General features: G+C 42.7%; 1 protein-coding gene across 7 annotated transcripts in view; it reads right to left on the bottom strand.

The window, feature by feature from the left end:
- The window catches only part of Golga1 (golgin A1), a 47,813-nt gene that overhangs the window by 3,885 nt on the left and 23,204 nt on the right, over positions 1-20,724 (bottom strand). For 6 of the 7 annotated variants that reach the window (XR_003709660.1, XM_028754679.1, XM_028754682.1 and 3 more), the window contains 9 exons: positions 20,215-20,340; positions 17,830-17,925; positions 14,312-14,407; positions 13,189-13,338; positions 12,091-12,186; positions 3,696-3,785; positions 2,859-2,961; positions 2,627-2,760; positions 2,184-2,327 (listed from right to left, as the gene is read on the bottom strand). Coding sequence is in view for 6 of the 7 variants with exons in the window: in XM_028754679.1 (XP_028610512.1) it covers positions 2,184-2,327; positions 2,627-2,760; positions 2,859-2,961; positions 3,696-3,785; positions 12,091-12,186; positions 13,189-13,338; positions 14,312-14,407; positions 17,830-17,925; positions 20,215-20,340 (1,035 nt within the window). In the remaining variant the exon portion in view is untranslated. Of the gene's footprint in view, positions 1-891; positions 1,328-2,183; positions 2,328-2,626; positions 2,761-2,858; positions 2,962-3,695; positions 3,786-12,090; positions 12,187-13,188; positions 13,339-14,311; positions 14,408-17,829; positions 17,926-20,214; positions 20,341-20,724 lie in introns of those variants that run through there. The other variant, XM_028754684.1, reaches the window with a different exon arrangement.

Raw genomic sequence — 20,724 nt, 5'->3', positions numbered from 1 at the left:
TGCTGGGTCCTTAGGACTATTGGTAGTGTTCATATACTTTGAAAGTGCTGCTGTGAGTGCCTCTGCAGAACATATTCCATTTTTTTTTCTCAAAATTAATTTTATGTGTATGGATGTTTTGCTTGAGGGTGTGTCAGATCCCATGGGGCTGGCGCTGCCATGTGGATGCTGGGAATTGAACCCAGGTTCTCTGGATAAGTGTGCTTTTTTAAAAAAGATTTAGGGCTGGGCAGTGGTGGCGCATGCCTGTAATCCCAGCACTTGGGAGGCAGAGGCAGGTGGATTTCTGAGTTCGAGGCCAGCCTGGTCTACAGAGTGAGTTCCAGGACAGCCAGGGCTACACAGAGAAACCCTGTCTCGAAAAAACAAAAAACAAACAAACAAAAGATTTATTTAATGTATGAGTACACTGTAGCCGTCTTCAGACACACCAGAAGAGGGCATCAGATCCCATTACAGATGGTTATGAGCCACCATATGGTTACTGGGTATTGAACTCAGGTCCTCTGGAAGAAAAGTCGGTGCTCTTAACTGCTGAGAGATGTCCAGCCCAATAAGTGTGCTCTTAACTACTGAGCTTTCTCTCCAGCCCCTTTATTTTTATATTTAATCAATGGGTTTATTATTACAAGGCTTAAATGTGGTTTACTACACATCCCATTATTCATTAGAAAGGCTGAGCTTCATTTTCCTAATTTAAAATTTTATAATCTGTAACACAGGAATTTTATTTTCCTCAGTGACAGGGATCAAACTCAATGAGAAATTGTTAAAGATTTATTTTTAAAAATGTTTGTATATGTGTGTGTACCTGCCTCCGTTTAAGGGCTGCACCTGAGTATAGGAGCTCATGGAAGCCAGAAGGCAGCACTGAATCCCCTGTAACTGGAGTTACACCTGTAATCCTAGCGCTTGAGAGGCTGAGACAAGAGAACTACTGTGAATTCAAAGCCAGCCTGAGCTACGTAGGAAGATCCAGTCTAAGAACACAGGACTTTGAGCTGCCATGTGGGTGCTGGGAACTAAACCTAGCCTGCAAGAACAGCCAGTGCTCTTAACTGCTTAGCTGTCTTTCCAGTAACTTGGAAAAGTCTTAAATAAAAGTATCTCTAAGGTCTTACAACTGTAAGAGCAAAATAAGAATTTTCTTTGACTTCTAGTTTATGCTCTGATTCTTGTACTGAAGAGTGAAAATTTGTTTCTTTTTTTGTGTTCTGAGATAGGATCTTCCTAAGTAGCTTAGGCTGGCTTTGAATTCAGTGCTAGGTTTACAGGTGTGCATCAGAATGTCCAGCTTTTTTCCCCCCATGTATTACTTTCACTGTTTCTATTTCCCCAGTGGTTTGTGTGTGTGTGTGTGTGTGTGTGTGTGTGTGTGTGTGTGTGTGAGAGAGAGAGAGAGAGAGAGAGAGAGAGAGAGAGAGAGAGAGAGAGAGAGAGAGAGGTGTGAGTTGGGAGGGTGGGGGAGGCAGAGTCTCATACATACCAGACTGGCTTCAGACTTGCTATGTAACTGAGGATGACTTTGAACTCCTATTTTCCTGTGTCCACCTCATAAGTACTGGTATTACAATCATGTATAACCATGCTTGGCTTCATAGTGGTAATTTGTAATGGGATAGTAACTCTAGGGGATGCCCATGCTTTACTCTGTGACTGGGTTTCCATTTTTATTTTATTTTTGTAATGCTAGGGATGGAACTTATGCATACTAGCTAGTCAAGTGTTCTATTATTGAGCCCCATTTCAGTCCTGTCCTCTGCTCCCCCTCCCCCTTTCTTTTTGAGACAAGGTTTCATTAGAGGGTCCTGGCTGGCCTTGAACTCAGATGAATCCACTTGCCTCTGCCTCCAGAGTGCTGAGATTAAAGGCGAATACCACCATGACAGAATTTCCCCATTGGCCATTCTTGAAAGCAGGACTCAAGGTTGAGGTGGCATACACCTTTAATCTCAGGACTGGAAAGGTATGAACAGGTAGATCTCTGTGAGTTCTAGGCCAGACAGGGCTACACAGTGAGGGCTTATCTCAAAAAGACAGGTGAAAACCAGCAGCAGCCTCTAGAGAAAAGATGGCAGACTTGGGGGAGGAGGTAATAGCAATGAGGAGGAACAGCTGGACCTCCAGCCTAAGGGCTGGGCTAGAGCAGACCTATCATAGCTAGCCAGGTGTAGTGTCCTCACCTTATTTTTCTCTGTAAGTTGCTGTTCTAAATCCTGCTTTTCTTTCTGTAGCTGCTTTAGATCCATGGCTCCAACCTCACCATTTGGAGTTCCTTCTGCAGCTGGAAGCTCATATTCAGAATTCTGCATGGCTTTTGAGATGACCTACAGGACAGTGGAAACGGGACAAAGGCAGAGGGTGAGCTGCAGGTCTGTGAGGAAGGAGTGCCAGCCCCACATGAGAAGATTCCATCCAGTACCTGCCAGGCAAACTACTGGTTTTTGGTGATCAATTGGCATATACACAAACCACACAGGGGCTACCACACAGATGGCCCTATAGGTCTCAAGCTCACTAGGCAGCTGAGCACCTTTACCACAAGGAAGGGCCCTAACAGTGCACAGCAGACACTGTACCCCCCCACCCCCTGCAACCCTCCCTCCAGTATAGGGATCGCTCTCACAAGTGGCTCCTGGCCCTGCAGTGGCAGATGGTTCTCTCCTGTTGTGGCTGGCATTGCCTCCTGGGCCCTGCAAGTCTTCAAGGTCTCTAGTTCCCTCTGCAGCTGATGCATCTGCAGCAGGGCAGAATTGTGACCTAGGGTGGTGGGAGTACAAAGTGAGCTAGTGACTGCACACTGCTTTGTGACAGGCTGGCTCACTAATGTACTTGCTAGCCAGGGGTTGATTCCTCACCTTTTTCCAGCTGTCGAAGTTCCTGCTCCTTCTGGAGAAGTGCCTCATCCTTTTCACACAGGCTCTGATTTTTCTCTTCTATGATGGCTGTCAGCTCAGTGGCCTTAGCAGGAAACTCAGCATAAGAGGGGCTGACATAATCCCCTCTCCTATAGACCCGTTCATTACACCTGCAGCTTAGAATAAATCTATGGCAATGGGGATCGATCCATTCTCCTAAACGGCCTTGCACAGGGTCCTTCCCCTCCCTACCCTACTGGCCCATGCTGGGATAGCCAGAGTGTGGGTATAAATTCTGGTTAGCCTCTCAATACATCCTTTCCTGAGCACCCACACTTCACCAGCCTGTTGCATACCTCATGCTGGTATCAGAAGGTATGATCACTCTAAGATTTTTCCAGAAGTGACTGGGCCTCAGATTGGTCAAGAACTCACTGGAGACCTCTAGTCAGTAGAACTAGAGCCAGGTGCTCTATTTGTCCCCAAATATAGTTTTTCCTACACTTCTGGCTTACCCATTAGGGATAGCAGGTGGCGATATACCACTTGACAGAATCAGACTGTTAGTTCCCTAAGGACTTTTCTCCAATCAATGTTTTACAACTAAGTAACCATGAACATTTAGGAAGGGGTAAGGTTTCTTGTAGGAGTTTCTCTTACTAACCTACAAGTCATGGGGCATTTTTCAATTGACTGTGTTCCTAGAGAACCGATGACATCCTTACCCTGGGTATATGAGGGTCTCTCTGATGGGCTCACAACAGGAGGTGCAGTGGCACTGAGACTGCAGGGGAACATGGTTTTGGCCTGCACCTTGGTAGCCAGCTAGGGACCTACCTGTTGCTGAAACTCTTCTCTCTGTTTCCGCACCTCCTCCAGGGCTTGAGCCATTGCCACACTCACAATTTCTCTTTGGCTCCATTCATCCTAGAATTCAGAAAACATGTGACTGAGTCCCAAAACAGTCTATTTTCTTATCTGTATCCTTCACCTGAAGCCCAACAGAAGCCCCCCCCCCCCCCTCACTTTGCAGGGCCATTTTCCCTGCATCCCTCTGATGACTGTCTTGTTGGAAACTTGACATATTCTCACAAATGAGCACATTAATGGCGGCCAGTGGTTCTGGGAGCTCACCATCCAATATCCAGAACTGGCCTAATAAAACCCACATAGAACAAGAAAGCTCACAGGTACAACCTAGTCACAGGAAATGTAATGAAGCAGCTGCTGAGCTTTACAAGAACTCACTCTCACTGATTCATCCATAGAAGCCCTTTTATAAGATGTATTATTTTTGTGTGTACAAGTGTAAGTATATGTCATATGTGTATAGATACTTGTGAAGGCCAGAAGGGGATATTAGATGCCCTGCAGTTGCAAATTGGGCAGTTATAAACTGTCTGACTTGGGTGTTAGGAATTGAACTCAGTTCTCTGGAAGAGCAAGTTCTCTTAACTGCTGAGTCCGATCTCTAGTCCCCATAATACTATTAAAACTTTAAAGTTATATTTGTTTATTTATTGTGTGTGTATGCATGTGGGTTGGCAAGTCATTGTGTGGCTGTGGGGGCCAGGAACAACTTGTAAGAGCTAATTCTCTCCTTCCACCATGTGAGTCCCAGGCACAAAATTCAGGCCTGAGGCTTGGTAGCAAGGCCTTTATTTGCTTAGTCATATTACCATCCTACAAGCCTATTTTGTAAGAGTGAAAACAGATGTTCCAAGAGGTTTAGAGATTTGCCTCAGCTTCCAGTACTAGCTGGTGGCAGGACCAGACTGAGAGCCCAAACCCTGCAGGATGCAAGTCCAGGGACTCTAGATACCAGTCTGTCCTACCTCAAGCATCTTCAATGTGAGCAGGAATATCAGTCCCCTAGCTGACTGCAGGCACTTCTGTAGCACAGGACTGTGTTATCACTGCCCTCCTCTGAGAGTATGTTCATGTTTGCCAAGAGTCACAAGTGTAAAGTACAACCTCTCAGGTCCTGATCACTTGGTCAGGAAGATGCCCTGGGGAGATCATGAAGTAATACCTGCTGTTTCTGACTACTCAGGTTCTGTGTAAGCTCTTTGTTTCTGTACTCCATTCCCATTTTGAGACTTTACATGGCAAAGGTTGGGCTACTAATAACAATGCCCTAATTTTGTGGCATATGATTCAAGTCTGACCTATCATAGCATTTCTTCCCCTTGACCAATAAATTCAGTTAGCACTAAGATGAACAGCCATGGGTCTTTTCTATCAGAGCTCATCTTTATGCTCTGAAGCTAAGTTGAAGAAGACCTCCTGAAATGTTCCAAGATTAGAATTGATATTATATCTATCCCTAACATAGGAAACTGTCTACATTAACGAGCCAGCAAAATATCACTGAAGGAGAAAGAAGACGATCAGTTTCTCTAGGTCTGTGGGCTTCCTGTCTCTTCCTAACAACTCTCCCTGGGTCAGCTATAGGGCCATGACATGCTGCTTACTTTATTAGTCAGTTGTCTTCACACTGAGTCTAGCTCTGGCAGAAAAAGACAACTGGTACCTGAACTTGAGAGGCTAAAGGTGAGACTCAGAAGTACACTGTGTAAGACTCCTTGCCAGGATCCTCTGATCATCTCTTAGAACCAAGTGTGAATTTAGGATGTGGCTGCTGGCAAGAGAAGAAGCTAGACATTCTGGCTTGGTAAGAATGCTTTGCCTACTCAGGGACGTTTTTTGGGAAGTCTAGAGAGATGCTTATGACTGTTGGTGTCTAGAAAATATGCTTGAGAAGACAGGAAGGCAGGCCAGGGCACAAAGAAAACTCATGCTGGGGAACTATCCTTGGGACTTTTCTTCTGTAGTTATGCTTGATCCTCAAAATAGTCTTCTTGGGGTCAGAAGTTACTATTTCTATTTTAAAAAGAGAAAGTGGGCCAGGTATGGAAGTAAAGACCTGTAATCCTAGTACCTGGAGGCCTAGGCAGAGAATTCTAAGTCCCAGGCCAGTCTGAGCTACATGGAGATACCCTGTCTCAAAAAGGCAAACCAATAAGCCTAGGGGTTTCTCTATACAAGGGAGGCTCTAGGTTTTAGTGTCCCCACCTCCAACACACACTAGATTTCTGATAGTGAGTAGTTACATTGGCATACATGGCCAGGTTAAATGTAGCTCTTAAGTGCCTCAGAGGCCCATAAGTCCCCAACCATCAGACTCTAGGTTGATATTCTGCCTGCCAAGTAAGTATATTTTGCAGATGTTAGACCTCCTACACATGGCAGCTATGACCTGGGGTTGAGCCTGTGTACTTTTGAGGAAGGTGTTCAGGGAACAGCTTGTTTTAAAAAATAAAAATAAGCCTGGTATGGTGATAAACACTTTTAATCTCAGCTCTTGGGAGGCAGAGGCAGGTAGATCTCTGTGAGCTCCAGACCAGACCAGATGGGAATATAGAGACCCTCTGTTGATCTCTGAGTGAGAACTAAGAACTAAGTAGAAAAAACAAGTGAATAAAATATTCACTGATTTCAATAATGCTACCCTGCAAAGGATGTCTTAGAACTTGCTTTGTAGACTGGCTGACCTCAAAATCTGCCAGCCTCTGCCTCCCTAGGTCAGTTGGCTCTGTCTGAACCTCTGGGGCGCTCCAGGAAGATGGGAAGGCTTTTCTTTCCTGGTCCTCATTCATGCCCTTTTGCACTGGCAGCAGCAAGTTTGTTCTGAACTAGCAGTTACATCCACCTTGTAGTTTTCTGAATGCTTGCCACTGAGCCCATCTACTACTTCCTCCCTACACACACCAGCACAGCTGTGTAGCACAACGTCTGAGGTGTGTGTGGCAGAAATATGTACCTGCTTTTTAAATCTAAATTTAATAGTTGTAACTTGTTCACGTTCTCTCTCCTGAGGCTCCAAAGATGGCCCTGTGGTTGTTACCTTTGTGATATCTTTTTTCCTTGTTTAATAAACGCCTTCTACTGCATCATAAAATATCACAAATGGTTTTATAACCCAGGGTTTTGTTTCTGTAGTTGGATCACAGGTTTTATTCACCAGCCTCCTGTACTATTTCTAAAATATGGATGCCACTTCCAGATGTGTAAGACTCTTGTTTTCAGTTAAGTTTGTGGCTTGCCCAATTAAATCTGCTACGTGTGAAAGTAAGTTCATTATCTTTCCTTCAAGGATCGATTTGTCTGGGCTTGAGATACTCAAAAAGCGACACTTGTCCTGATCAGAATTCTGCCAATGTATTTGTCACCCAAAATTGTGGATTTCAACAAGAGACCCATCTCCTGAGTGACCCTGATGGAGAAGCAAGCATCCACAGTAATGAAATGGTAATATAGAGACCCTCTCTTTAAAACAACAACAAAACAACAGCCACAACCCTAAAAATATGTATACATCAATTTACAGTCCTGTAAAAATGCACGAAGACAGGAAGAAAGGAGAAGGGCAGATCCAGCCATATTAGAGATCTCCTCAACTCTGAGTGAGAACTAAGAACCGAGTAGAAAAAACAAGTAAATAAAATAGTCACTGATTTCAATAATGCTATCCTGCAAAGGATGTCTTAGAACATCTGTGGTAATGAAAGCTCAGTGTCCTGTTCTGTGCATGTCTGTTGACAGCACCAACAGTAGTCAGTTGTATTTCCTAACTGTAAGTCAACCCAAAAGCTATGATTCTCACAGATGTTTAAAAAATTTTCCTTTTTTTTTTTTTTTTTAAAGATTTATTTGAGCTGGATAGTGGTGGCGCACGCCTGTAATCCCAGCACTTGGGAAGCAGAGGCAGGCGGATTTTTGAGTTCAAGGTCAGCCTGGTCTACAGAGTGAGTTCCAGGACAGCCAGGGTTATACAGAGAAACCCTGTCTCTAAAAACAAAACAAAACAAACAAACAAAAAAATTGTTTTACATGATATATTGTCACTGTCTTCAGACACACAAGAAGAGGGCATCAGATCCCATTACCGATGGTTGAGAGCTCCCATGTGGTTGCTGGGAATTGACCTCTGGAAGAGCAGTCAGTGCTCTTAACCACTGAACCATCTCTCCAGCTCCCCCTCCCCCCCCAAATTTCCCTTTTTATTTTCTTCTGAGATATGGTCCCATAATGTGGCACTGGTGTCCTTTGACTCAACATTTTCCTGCCTTTGCCCATGTACTTCACCACATGCTTCTAATTGGCTGAGAAAATCACATTAGAATACTCTCATTCAAATGGCTGTGGTGGCTCTTGTCTATTTACTGACCCAGAAATGCTGTCCTAGACAGCATAGCTTCTGTTGTCTGTCTGTATATTAGTTTGTTACAGCTACTGTAACACATTGCCTTGGACTTGTTAAGATGGTTGATCATATTAGTAGGTCTATAGGCCTTTGTGTATGCAGAACAAACACTACCAATTAAGCTAAATCATTAGCTCTTTTTTTTGTTTTGTTTTGTTTTGTTTTGTTTTTTTGAGACAGAGTTTCTCTGTATAGCCCTGGCTGTCCTGGAACTCACTCTGTAGACCAGGCTGGCCTCGAACTCAGAAATCCACCTGCCTCTGCCTCCCAAGTGCTGGGATTAAAGGCGTGCACCACCACTGCCCAGCTAGCTCTTCTTATAGGACTTAACCAAGATATTAGTAGGCTCAGCTCCCTCAGGAATAAAGTCCTTTTTTTGCCTCTCCAAGTTTCCAAACCACAATCCTTAGACCTAAGCCCATTCCTCCACCTTCAAAGGCAGCAGTGCAGCATCTCTAAATCTCTACTGGGATTTGAGCATGGTAGTTCTAGCTCTTGGGAGATGAAGACAGGAGGATCACAAGTTCAAAAACAGCCTTGGCTAGTGATTTTTGAGGCAAATCTAGGCTATGTGAATCCCTGTCTCAAAACCCAAAACACTTCTACTTGTTTCTGCTGTCACAATCATGCTTTCTGTCTTCTGTGGAATCATGCCTCTGCCTCACTCTTTAAGGACTCTTGATTACTTAGGGCTCACCCAATAACGTAGGAAGAACTCTCTAGTTTCAGTCCTTCATTTAATCTCACCTGTAGTAATCTCCTTGCCAGAGAAAATGACTATGAATTAGGATATACATACAGAGGGATGGCTGCCCTTTAGCTTCTGTCGTTACCTCAGCTTCTAAGTGTGGACTATGGCATACACTCCTACACACAATTTCATATCATTTTTGTTTTGCAGACAGGGTTTCTCTGTGTAGTCCTGGCTATCTTGGAACTCCTTCTATAGACCACACTAGCCTCAAACTTGAGGATTCACCTGCCTCTGCCTCCCTATTCTCTGCTGGGATTAGAGATGTGGGCTACCACTGCCTGACAATTTCATGTAACTTTTAACTTTTACAACACACACTGGTAAAATACTGTGGTGTGTTTTGTTGTTACTTTTGTTTTATTGAGACAGAGTCTTTAGCTTAGCTGATCCTCAACTCCCTAAATAGCTAGGAATTAGTTGTTTATATTTCTTATAATGTTATGCTTATAAGATATACAGAAGTGCTTCATTTTTCATTCCTGACTTTGGTTATTTATGTCATTTTTTTGGTGTTGATTTCCTTTTTTTCTTGATCTGTCTATGAGTTTTAACAATTTAACTAACTTCAATGAATCAAACTTAGGGATTGGCAAGATGGCTAAGTAAGTAAAGGTGTCAACCAAACCTAATGATCTGATTAAGCCCTGGGACCAGAGAACAATTTCCTCAACTTGTGCTCTGAACTCTATACCCCCTTCCCAAATTAATATAATCAATTTTAGGTTTCAATGCTTTTTATTTTTTTATTTTTATTTATTTTTTTAAATTTTTTATTTTTTATCTTTTTTTTTGGTTTTTTGAGACAAGGTTTCTCTGTATAGCCCTGGCTGTCCTGGAACTCACTCTGTAGACCAGGCTGGCCTTGAACTCAGAAATCCACCTGCCTCTGCCTCCCAAGTGCTGGGATTAGTGTGCCACCACCGCCTGGCTGTTTTTTTTTTTTTTAAATGATAGACTTACATATATTCTGTTTTTATTTAGGTTGGTTGTGTATGTACATATGTTCGTCTGTGTGTATGTGTGTGTGTGAGAGAGCAAGGTGGGGTGTGGGGAGTGAATGTGGAAGCGGGGAGGGGGGGAAGGAGAGAATGTGGAAGGTTAAACTCAACCATCTGTCATCTTATCTTTTGAGATAAGCTCTCTAACTGAACCTGACACTCACCACTCACTGATTTGGCTTGAATGGCTGACCTCCTCACTGTTGAAATTACAGGTGACCAATATTGTACTTGACTGTTTTTCTGTTTTTGAGACAGAGTCTCACTATGTAGTGCTAGCTGGTCTGGAATTCACGATGTAAAACAGGCTAGCCTCAAACTCAGAGATCCTCTGCCTTCTATCAGCTAGAATCAAAGGGGTACACTACTTACCATTCTTGGACCAGAAATATCTACCTACCTACCGACCTTCTCCCCCACTCCATTCCCCTCTTTTTTCCTCTCCTGCGTACCCCCCACACTCCCACACACTTTCTCCGCCTCTCTCCAAGATAGGATTTCTCTCTGAAGCTCTGGTTATCCTGGAACTCCCTCTAAAGACCAAGCTGGCCTCAAACTCAGAGATATGTCTGCTTCTGCCTCCTGAGGGCTGGATTTAAAGGCATGTGCTACCACCACCAGGTTGCAATGTTGTTTTTCTAATTTATATATTTACCTTAAACCTCTGCCCTGACTTCCAGATTTTTCTGTTTAAAAAAACTACTAGGTATGTCCTAGACATCTGTGAATGGTATCTGTATGTGCCTATTACCTCAGTGGCCAGCCCTCTAGTTAGGTGGAATTTTGGTTCCCAAAAGACATTCCTGGTTGTCATCAGTGGGCTGGCTACTGATATTTAGTAGACAGAGACCAAAATACTCTAAGAATCCAACAGTGCACATTTGCTATAAGGTGCCCACAAAAAGAATCTTAGCTAAAATGCCAACACTGCGAGGCCATGGATCTCTGAGTTTTACAAACCAAACCTAGGAGTCACTCCAACTCCCCTTTCTCTCATTTTCGCTTTGCATTTGTGGCAAGTCCTAAATGTCCATGAGTAGCATTCATCCAGAATCTGAATGTGTCTTCCATATGCTCAACTAACACAACCATCCATTCCCATCCGTGTTCTGAAAGCTTTCCTTTCAGAAATTTCTCTACCTATAGATAGAGAAATCCCTTTAAAACAAAACATCTTCCAAGCTTTTCTGCTCAAACCCTGCAATGGCTTTCCATTATGCTTCCAAATTCTTGCTGTGTTCTAACAGCCTTGTTCTCTCTGCCACTCAGCACTGGCCACATTGGCCTTCCTGCAGTTCTTTGAATAGAATAGGCTTTCTTGTATCTTAAGAGCTACTTCCTATGTCTGGAACAGTCCTTCCTTGAAATGTCTACATTGCTGGTCTCACTGTTCACATCTTTGGCTGCAATGCCAGAAAAGCCTTTCTTTTCCTTCTTTGTTCTTAACAAGGCTTCCTTTTTCTTTGTAACATTTGCTAGTATTTACAACTAGTTTACTGTTTCTAGTTATATGCTCCATGACTGCCTGTTGATACATACTAACACCTCCCATGGTGTTTGCAATCAGGGCACTCAGATATCTGCTGATGGAATAAAAACAAACAAACAAAAAACAAAACAACTAACTTTAGTGAGGACTTTATGTTACAGGCCTGTAACCACAGCTACTTGGGAAACTGAATCAGGCTGACTGCAAATTCAGGACCCTTCTTTGGGCTACAGAAAAATTCAAAGCCAGCCTAAGCCAACTTCTTAAGACCTTGTCTCAAAGAAAAATACAGACAGGGATGGATATATAATTTAGCATGATAGTGGCTATCTGGTATGTATAAGACCCTGGGTCTGAGTCTTAGTTAAGAAAGAAGAAAATCTGATTGCAAGAAACATGCTTTTCATGATGCAGTATTGCCTAAGCAACTCATTGGGCATTGTTACTGGGAGCTTGCAAGGGGCAGGCCCTGAGCTACAGGTCTACAAAAACTTGATATCAGGACCAAACTGGGCAAAAAATTGCCATGACTCACCTCCCAAAGGTATTGTAAAGGGCCCAGGGAGCCAAGAGGGCCTATAAGAAAGTCGGCATGCCAGGGCTGGAGAGATGGCTGTGTTTGGGAGCACTGCTGTGGGAGCAACTTTCATTTTCTCTTTGCTGTAAGTGCAGGGCTTTTACCTGTGCATTCCAAACATATATGACAGATTCTATTATAGAAATACCTTTAGTTTCTTTAGTTCCAATTGGTGATGTTGTAAGGAATGTTCACATTCATTCCTGCTTTCTTTAAGGGCCACATTTTCCTGCTGCAGTTGTCGCTGTAAATTGAGCAGAGCACTTATAAGAATAGGTCTTACCTGCCGTATTTCCTCCTAGGCACAATCTGATCTCCCTGACATTGTCTTTTTGAAATAACCTTTCTTAGGCTGACGAAATGGCTCAGCTGGTAAAGTGCTTAGGAAGGTATGAGGATCTGAATTCAGATTCCCAAAACCCATGTGAAAAAGCTGTGTAATTCCAGTGTTGGGCAGAGACTGGTGAACTCTGGGATTTGTTGGCCAGTTATTCTGGCCAAATTAGTGACATTCTATCTCAAAAAGTAAGATGGAAAGCAACTGAGGAAGACAGCTCATATACAATCTCTGGCCTCCATAAAAGAAATTACCTTCATTTCAGTCACTACAAACACTGAGTAAGCAACAAATAGGGCCATGGAAGAAAAACTGAAAATCTCCAGGGGGTAGGAGAGTGGCTCAGTTGTAGAGCCTAGTAGGTATGAGGCTCAATCTCTAGGTCCTTAAGAAAATCATGTCTCGGGCCGGGCGGTGGTGGCGCACACCTTTAATCCCAGCACTTGGGAGGCAGAGGCAGGTGGATTTCTGAGTTCGAGAGTTCGAGAATTCGAGGCTAGCCTGGTCTACAGAGTGAGTTCCAGGACAGCCAGGGCTATACAGAGAAACCCTGTCTCAAAAATCCAAAAAGAAAAAAAAAAAAGAAAAAAGAAAAAAGAAAATCATGTCTCTTAACACTATAGGACACATAGGAGGATCATAGAAGAGAGAAGCCATTAGGAAGGAACAATATGGATTTCAGAAAAACCCAGGGGACTATTGGAGATCAGGAAGATGCCCTGTGGAAAACCCATCTGCTGTGCACCTCTATGAAGAGAAGTCTTTTTACTTCCAGTCTCCTAAGCAGGTTAAATCCTTATAGGAAAGGTGAACTGGCCTCTCAAGTGGTTCCCCAGCCTAGAGAGGTACCATTCTGCTCAACTTCAGTGACACAGTGCTCCTGCATGTGCTGACTCCCACTCCACTCACCATTCTCTGCTCTGAGGCTATCTGGTTGGCCACCCGTGTTTGTTCCAGAGCTTCAATCTGGGCCTCCAGTGCATGGATGCGCTCCCTGCAATGCTGCTCCAGGGCAAGAACCTGCTGCTGGGAAAGGCTGTTCTCTTGGTTTGTATTAATCTGCAGTAAAATAAGAACAGTTAATGCAAGACACAAAGATTTCAGAGGCAGGCTATTTTCTGACTGTCTAACAGAAACTATCCTTTGAGCTCTGTTGTCCTAGTGTGAGTTTGAACCCCTGCATGTTCTACATATGGCTGCTGGGTCTGGCCTGCCCTGGAAACTGAAGCCATGCATTTGTCCTGATACTACTGGTAAACCCTTTATGGTGTATGCTGAACACACCTTGTCTTCAGATATAGGCCTCCATTGCTACTCACTGGATCTCTATTGCTGAGGTTTTTCTAGGGGAGGCAGAAGAATGAAGTGGTGAAGAACAGGGTTATGCATGAGACAGATGTGAATCTTGCTACCTCTATGCTCACTTCCTCTACTGAATGAGAATGACAGATAGTGGCAATTTATTAAGTATCGTACAAGGACTAAGTAAAAGCATCCTGTACAATGCTAGGGATACCACAAACAGGAAAGCACTGTTGGTTGCTTTCATTTTCCTAGCTCCAATTTATTTGCTCACTTAAGGTGTGAAGGCTGTACAGATACTTCAGCCCATTTTTTTTGGATTTTTGAGAGCATCTCACTATGCAGGCTTGGCTGGCTAGAACTCACTATGTAGACCAGGCTGGCCTTGAACTCAGAAAGATCTGTCTTCTTTAGCTTTCTTTGCAAATGCTGGGATTAATGGAATGTATCATAATACCCAGCTCATGCCATGGTTTTGACCTGTTTTCCACACCTCTGACTGAAAGCTAAGCTTTGAACTTTTGAGGACCCACAAAAGGGCAGGGTCCTCAACAAAAGCAGATGTTGAGTAGAAACTACCAGATAGTCCATGGCTCTGGGTAACACTAACTCTCCAAGGTTAACCTCCCCATCCCTTGTTCTGTACATGTTGAACACTGTTATGCACATCTGGGGCATCTGCAAAGGTGCTGATGGAAAGCACTGGAGCCTGCACATGGTGAACACTCACAAGCTTCTGGATCTGGGCTTCCTGGCCAGCCACAATGTCTCTACTCTGGCTTAGCTGCTCTTCAGCAGCCTGTAGGCTCTGCTCTAGGTCCTTCACCTGAGGGGAAACAGAAGCATTTTTTTTCTGTCTTTCTGTTCACAAGAAAGTGGGCAGGTTTAAAGCATAGCTTTAAAATTAAAACCAGAGCCGGGCGGTGGTGGCGCACGCCTTTAATCCCAGCACTTGGGAGGCAGAGGCAGGCGGATTTCTGAGTTCGAGGCCAGCCTGGTCTACCAAGTGAGTTCCAGGACAGCCAGAACTACACAGAGAAACCCTGTCTTGAAAAACCAAAAAAAAAAAAAAAAAAAAATTAAAACCAGAAACCCCGTTCCTCAAAAAAAAAAAAAAAAAAAAAAAAGGAGGGGGGCAGGGGACTGGAGAGATTGCTCAGTGGTTGAAGCACTGACTGCTCTTCCAGAAGTCCTGAGTTCAATTCCCAGAAACCACATGGTGGCTCACAACCATCTGTAATGGGATCTGATGCTCTCATAGCAACAGTGTACTCCAATATACAAAATAAATCTTAAAAAAGAAAAGAAGTAAAACAAGGTAAAACAACAGACAAATAAAATTAGAGCTAGAAACAAGGTATAGTAGCATGGTCAGAGCACTCAGTAGGCAGAGGCAGATGATCAGAAGTTCAAAGCTATCTCTCACTACAGGAGACTAAGCTACAGGAGTCCATGTGTGTGTGTATGTGTGTGTGTGCATGCATATTTACATTAAATGTATATATAACTAAAAAGGAACATGTCATTCATCCCAGCAAAGGAATGTAAATCCTTGAGTTTGAGGCCAATCTGGCATATATATCTAAATGTTATAGGTTAGTGAGAGCTATATAGTCCTGTCTCACATCAAACAAGAGAGGCTGGAGAGATAGCTCAGTGATTAAGAGCACTGGCTACTCTACCAGTAGTTCAGAAGTCCTAGGGTTCAATTCCCAGCACTCAAAGGGCCATAACTCCAGTTTAGGGACTCTATGGTGCCCTCCTCTGACCTCTGCAGGTACTAGGCCTACATACGGTGCAGTCACAGGCAAAATACCCACACTCATAAGAAAATAATATAAAAATAAGCAAACAAATCAAAACCCACTTTCTTCAAAGGAAAAAAAAACCCAACAAAACAGAAACCAAAACAGAACAGGTAAGGCATGGCAGCTCACAGAAAATACTTCAGCACTTGGAAGGACAGGGGGTGGGGGGGGGGGAGGTATTGCAACTTCTAGGCCAACCTGGGCTACGTAGTAAGAAGCTGTCTAAAAATAAACAAAATGAAAATAAAATAAAATTGAAACCAGAAAAGAAGTTCAACTCAGGGACATAGATGTCTCAGTGGTGGAGAGAGAGAGAGAGAGAGAGAGAGAGAGAGAGAGAGAGAGAGAAAACAATGAATAAGGTCCCAGCTTCAATTCCATAACATGCACTTACATAAAACCTATATGACATGAGTAAGAAAGCCCAAGTCTCCCATTATATACCAATGCCACTTTAATGTGTTTTCTTTATGTCTTTTTTTTTTTTTTTTTGGTTTTTTGAGACAAGGTTTCTCTGTGTAGCCCAGGCTGTCCTGGAACTCACTCTGTAGACCAGGCTGGCCTCGAACTCAGAAATTCGCCTGCCTCTGCCTCCCAAGTGCTGTGATTAAAGGCGTGCGCCACCACCACCCGGCTTCTTCATGTCTTTATGACATTTGTACACAGTTTAATAATCTGTCATCCTTGCCCCACTCAGGTCTGAGGTTATTATTTTCTCAAAGAGTGCTTTTTGCTTTACTGACCACACCGCTACAGGACCACCTGCAGGTACTTGGATTGTTTTACATTTTAATTTATTTAGATCTTTAAATTTTTGCTTATTGTGTGTGTGTAGCATACATATGGGTACATGGATGCACACACCACAATATGCTGTAGAGGTCAAACACCAAATCTATGGAGTTGTCTCCTTCACTCTATGTGGGCTCCAGGGATCAGACCCAGGTTGTCAGGCTGACGAAGCAGGCACCTTTACCTGCTGAACCATCTTGACTATCCTCTTTGACATTCTTTTCAATCTAGAATAAAGAAGTCATTAATGTCTTCACACAAAATTGTTTGGTGTGGTTTCAATAACTTCCTTGGGAAAGAGTCCCAGAAGTGGGATTGCTGATCACAACTTGAATTTTGGACTCAATCAGACCATATATTCTGAGATACATACTGACAACATACTATGGAGATAAACTAGAAAAGGTAGAGACAATCTCCCGTGTTCAGAAAAACTCAGTATGTACTAAAGTTAGGTCAGTGACAGTGAGGAAGGGAAGACTATTAAGTATACAGTGCTAAGAAACCTGGGAGAAAAGGAAAGCTGGATTCTTACTGAATACCACACACAACGACAATCCAAATGTGATCAAGAGTTCCAGTAAGTGGACAAATTATACAATACAGAAGTCGCTGGGTGGTAGTGACGCACGCCTTTAATCACAGCACTTGGGAGGCAGAGGCAGGCGGATTTCTGAGTTCGAGGACAGCCTGGTCTACAGAGTGAGTTCCAGGACAGCCAGGGCTACACAGAGAAACCCTGTCTTGAAAAAAAACAAAAGAAAACAAAACAACAACAACAAAAAGAAGTCAATGTGATGATGGGCTCAGGTCAATGACTCAAGACTGTGATATTCAGCAAAAGGGTCAAATAATGAGGAATTCTTTAGTGTTGCAAAGGGCAGGCAGCAATTCTTTGAATGGATCTTTCAAATTATCTCTGTAACTTAGAAACATAAGTGGATGACTTCAGATAGAGCTTCAGACTACAGAGGATAGAAGTGATATCAAACTTTAGATTTCTGTTTAGCAAGGGATACACACACCGACTGGCTCAGGACTAACACTAATGAGATTAGGAACTAGAATATGAAACAAGGTCCTATAACCCAATTAAGAAAAGACTGAAACCACCAAAGAATAATATGTACAGGATATGTAGACAATTCAAAAGTAGAAACCCCAGAGGCTGACAGGAAGATAAAGCAATAGGTGAAAACTCATTAATATCCACAGCAGCAAACAATGAACCATCATTTTACCATCCTCCTTCTCTAAACTGTCAAAAAACCAAGACTGTGTAAGATCCATGCTGGGAGATCAGAAATGCACTTGGGGAACTGAAGAGATGGCTCAGCAGTTGACAGGACTGACTGCTCTTCCAGTGCAGAGGACCTAGGTTCAATTTCCAGCATTCACATGGCAGCTCATAACTCCAAGACAGACATACATACAGACAAAATACCAATATATATAAAATAAAGAAATAATTAAAAGAAAAAAAGAAAAAAAAACGCAGTTGGGGCCTAGATTGGACAAAACCACTACCTCAATCCAACAAAAAATAGTTCTTGGGAATGAAGATATTCTGACCAAGGAGCTTTTTAGCCAAACTACCATTCAACCAGATTTTATACATCATAGCAAATATTGGGAGTAAAGTTGGTACCCTAGTCTCCAGGAGTTCAAGTGCCTTGGTGTGACTGTTCCTGGCAGCCAAGAGTTGCTGCCTAGTATCTTCCAGATTCTGTTCGGCAATTGTTTTCTGTAATTTAAAAGATAAGAGAAAGGGGTTGTTTCCACATTTAGCGAAATATTTATCCATGTTATACCATTTGTGCTAGGCACAAATAGATAAAACCATCAGCAAAGTAGATGTAATCACATATTATACAGGACACACAAATAAATTTGGCACAGTCTTTTGTTCCAAGGCTGGGACACATGACTAAAAAGCATACACTAGAAGCTTGGTGTGTTGGTGGAAAGCTTTAATCCTAGGAGGCAGAAGCAGGCAGATCTCTGTGAGTTCAGCCAGGGCCACATAGTAAGACCAGTAAGACCTTGTCTCCAACACACACACACACACACACACACACACATACACACACACACACACACACACACCAGCTCTTCAGAAGTCAATGTGATGATTGGCTAAGGTCAATGAAGTCTGTGATGTTCAGCAAAAGGGTCAAATAATGAGGAATTCTTTAGTGTTGCAAAGGGCAGGCAGCAATTTTTCAAATGGATCTTTCAAAACTTGTCATTAACTTTACTGAGGAGGCTGGCTAAATGTGATTTCTTTTTTTTTTTTTTTTTTTTTTTTAAACTTTCTTGTTCTTATTTATTTATTTATTTATTTATTTATTTTATTAGTACACTGTCGCTGCCTTCGGACACACCAGAAGAGGGCATCCAATCTCATTACGGATGGTTGTGAGCCACCATGTGGTTGCTGGGATTTGAACTCAGGACCTCTGGAAGAGCAGTCAGTGCTCTTAACCGCTGAGCCATCTCTCCAGCCCCTAAATGTGATTTCTTAAGTATAGATCTGATGATGTCAGAATATCTTGGAAAAGGACTAGAGATACATGTTTTAAACAAAGTCCCAAGTAATTCCTCTTTACCATTTAATAACAGTTGATTATGGCACAATAATGATTATAATAACAGTAATACTTACTATGCTCCAATTTGTATTCTTATTTTATTGTGTCTGACACAATAATAAACCCAATTTATAGAGAAGATAATACAAAGAGACCAGTTGACTAGCTTCAAGTCACAGTGACAAGACAAGATACAAACACAGATGCTTGTCTCTAGAAACCAACTTACACCTTATACTCAGTGTAGATGTTTAAGGGAATTGTGGAAGGTGTTCAAGGGAGTGATATGATCAGAAATACAGTTTGAGAAGATTAGTTTCATAGGGTGAAGAGTGTGAAGGAGAGACTGCTGAAGGGTGGCCAGCCTGGAGACTTCAATGTACCTTTATTTAGGGAAGACTTGCAGCACTGAAGTGGCTGGAGAGGAGGAGAAGCTTGGCTTGACAGATACTGGAGTCTACTCTAGGATAGGCTCAGAGCTCATGGCTCTGACAACTTTGTCATGATGTGGCTAATCACTGGGCTACAAAGAGGAGAAAAAGTTTACCTTTACTATGGGGTAAGATCAGTCAGCTCAACAGCTCCCTCAGCCAAGGTAAACCTATGATGCAAGGTAGTTTTTATTCAAGCTAAAGGATTTCATAATTTTCTTTGCCAGTAGAAAGAGGGAAAGTGTAGGGAAGGGAACAGGGCAGCAAGACAACACAGCTTAGGTGGCATCAGTCATCATATGGTCAGGATGCAATCTGACCTTATAGCCCTGTAAACAAAGCTCTCTCCTTCTCTGAGAAACAATATAGGAGACATGAAGATTGGTTTTTTGAGACAGGGTTTCATGTAGCCTAGGCTAGCCTCAAACACACCATGTAGCCAAGAATGACCCTAAACTTTTGCTTCTACCTTCTATATTCTGGAATTACAGACATGCACTTCCATGCCTGGTTTAATAAAGTGCTAGAGACTAAATCCAGGGCTTTGTACATGCCAGGCAAGCAGTCTAAGAATTGGGACACTTTGCCCACCACTATAAGGCTATTTTTATTTGTTTGTTTGTTTTTTAGAGACAGAGATTTTCTATGTAGCCTTGGCTGTCCTGGAACTCACTCTGTAGACCAGGCTGGCCTAGAGCTCAGAGATCTACTGCTTCTCCCTCCTGAGTGTTAAGATTAAAAGAGTGTGCCATCGTTGCCCAGCTAAGGCCATTTTTATTTCAATCCAAAGTCATCACTGACTTTGAATAAGCCATGTGCTGTGGTATGTGCCTATAGTCTCAACTACTAGGGAAATGAGAAAGAAAGATGGCTTGCTTGGTCCTAGGAGTTTTGGGCCTAAAGGAGCTATACAGAGATGCAGAGAGCTTTCATCTAACCCTCCAGATCAGAAACTCAGAACATATGCCATACTATGCCTTTCTAACACTGGCCAGGATGAGCAGACATTACCTCTTTCAAGAGTTCTTGTACATGATCTTCTCCTGATAAATTTTGTTCTAGTCTCTTTTCCAAGAATATAACCTTCTCTTGTAAATGTGTGATGACTTTTTCTTTTTCTTGAGTTTCAGTAGTGACCTGGAGGGGAAAGCAGAGTCATTCTTTAAGTCCTCTTTAGACTATAAACCCTCTTACCTCTCTTCCCTGTCCTGTTGCATCATGTTTCCCTGAAATTCTGTGCTCAATCACATTACAGAAAAACATGCAACCAAGAAAGCTTCTTTGAAAATCACAACAGAGATGCCAGGTCAGAACCAGCAGCATTAAAAAGGAGACCTACCACAGCAAGAAGCAAGCGCCAGGTGAAGAGACCTAGTGCAATAAGAAGCAAGCATGATCACCTGATAGTCTGGTAGAGGCAGCAAAGCCAATCTTATTAAAGAAGTTCCAGTGTCCCTGAAATGATCTAGGGAATCACACTCCTAAGGCCCTGGATTCAATCCCTTGCATTGACAATAAACA

The sequence above is a fragment of the Grammomys surdaster genome, unplaced genomic scaffold, assembly GCF_004785775.1.
Source record: "Grammomys surdaster isolate TR1022 unplaced genomic scaffold, NIH_TR_1.0 126035, whole genome shotgun sequence".
Lineage (NCBI taxonomy): Eukaryota > Metazoa > Chordata > Mammalia > Rodentia > Muridae > Grammomys > Grammomys surdaster.
This window is presented reverse-complemented; position numbering and strand designations above follow the sequence as displayed.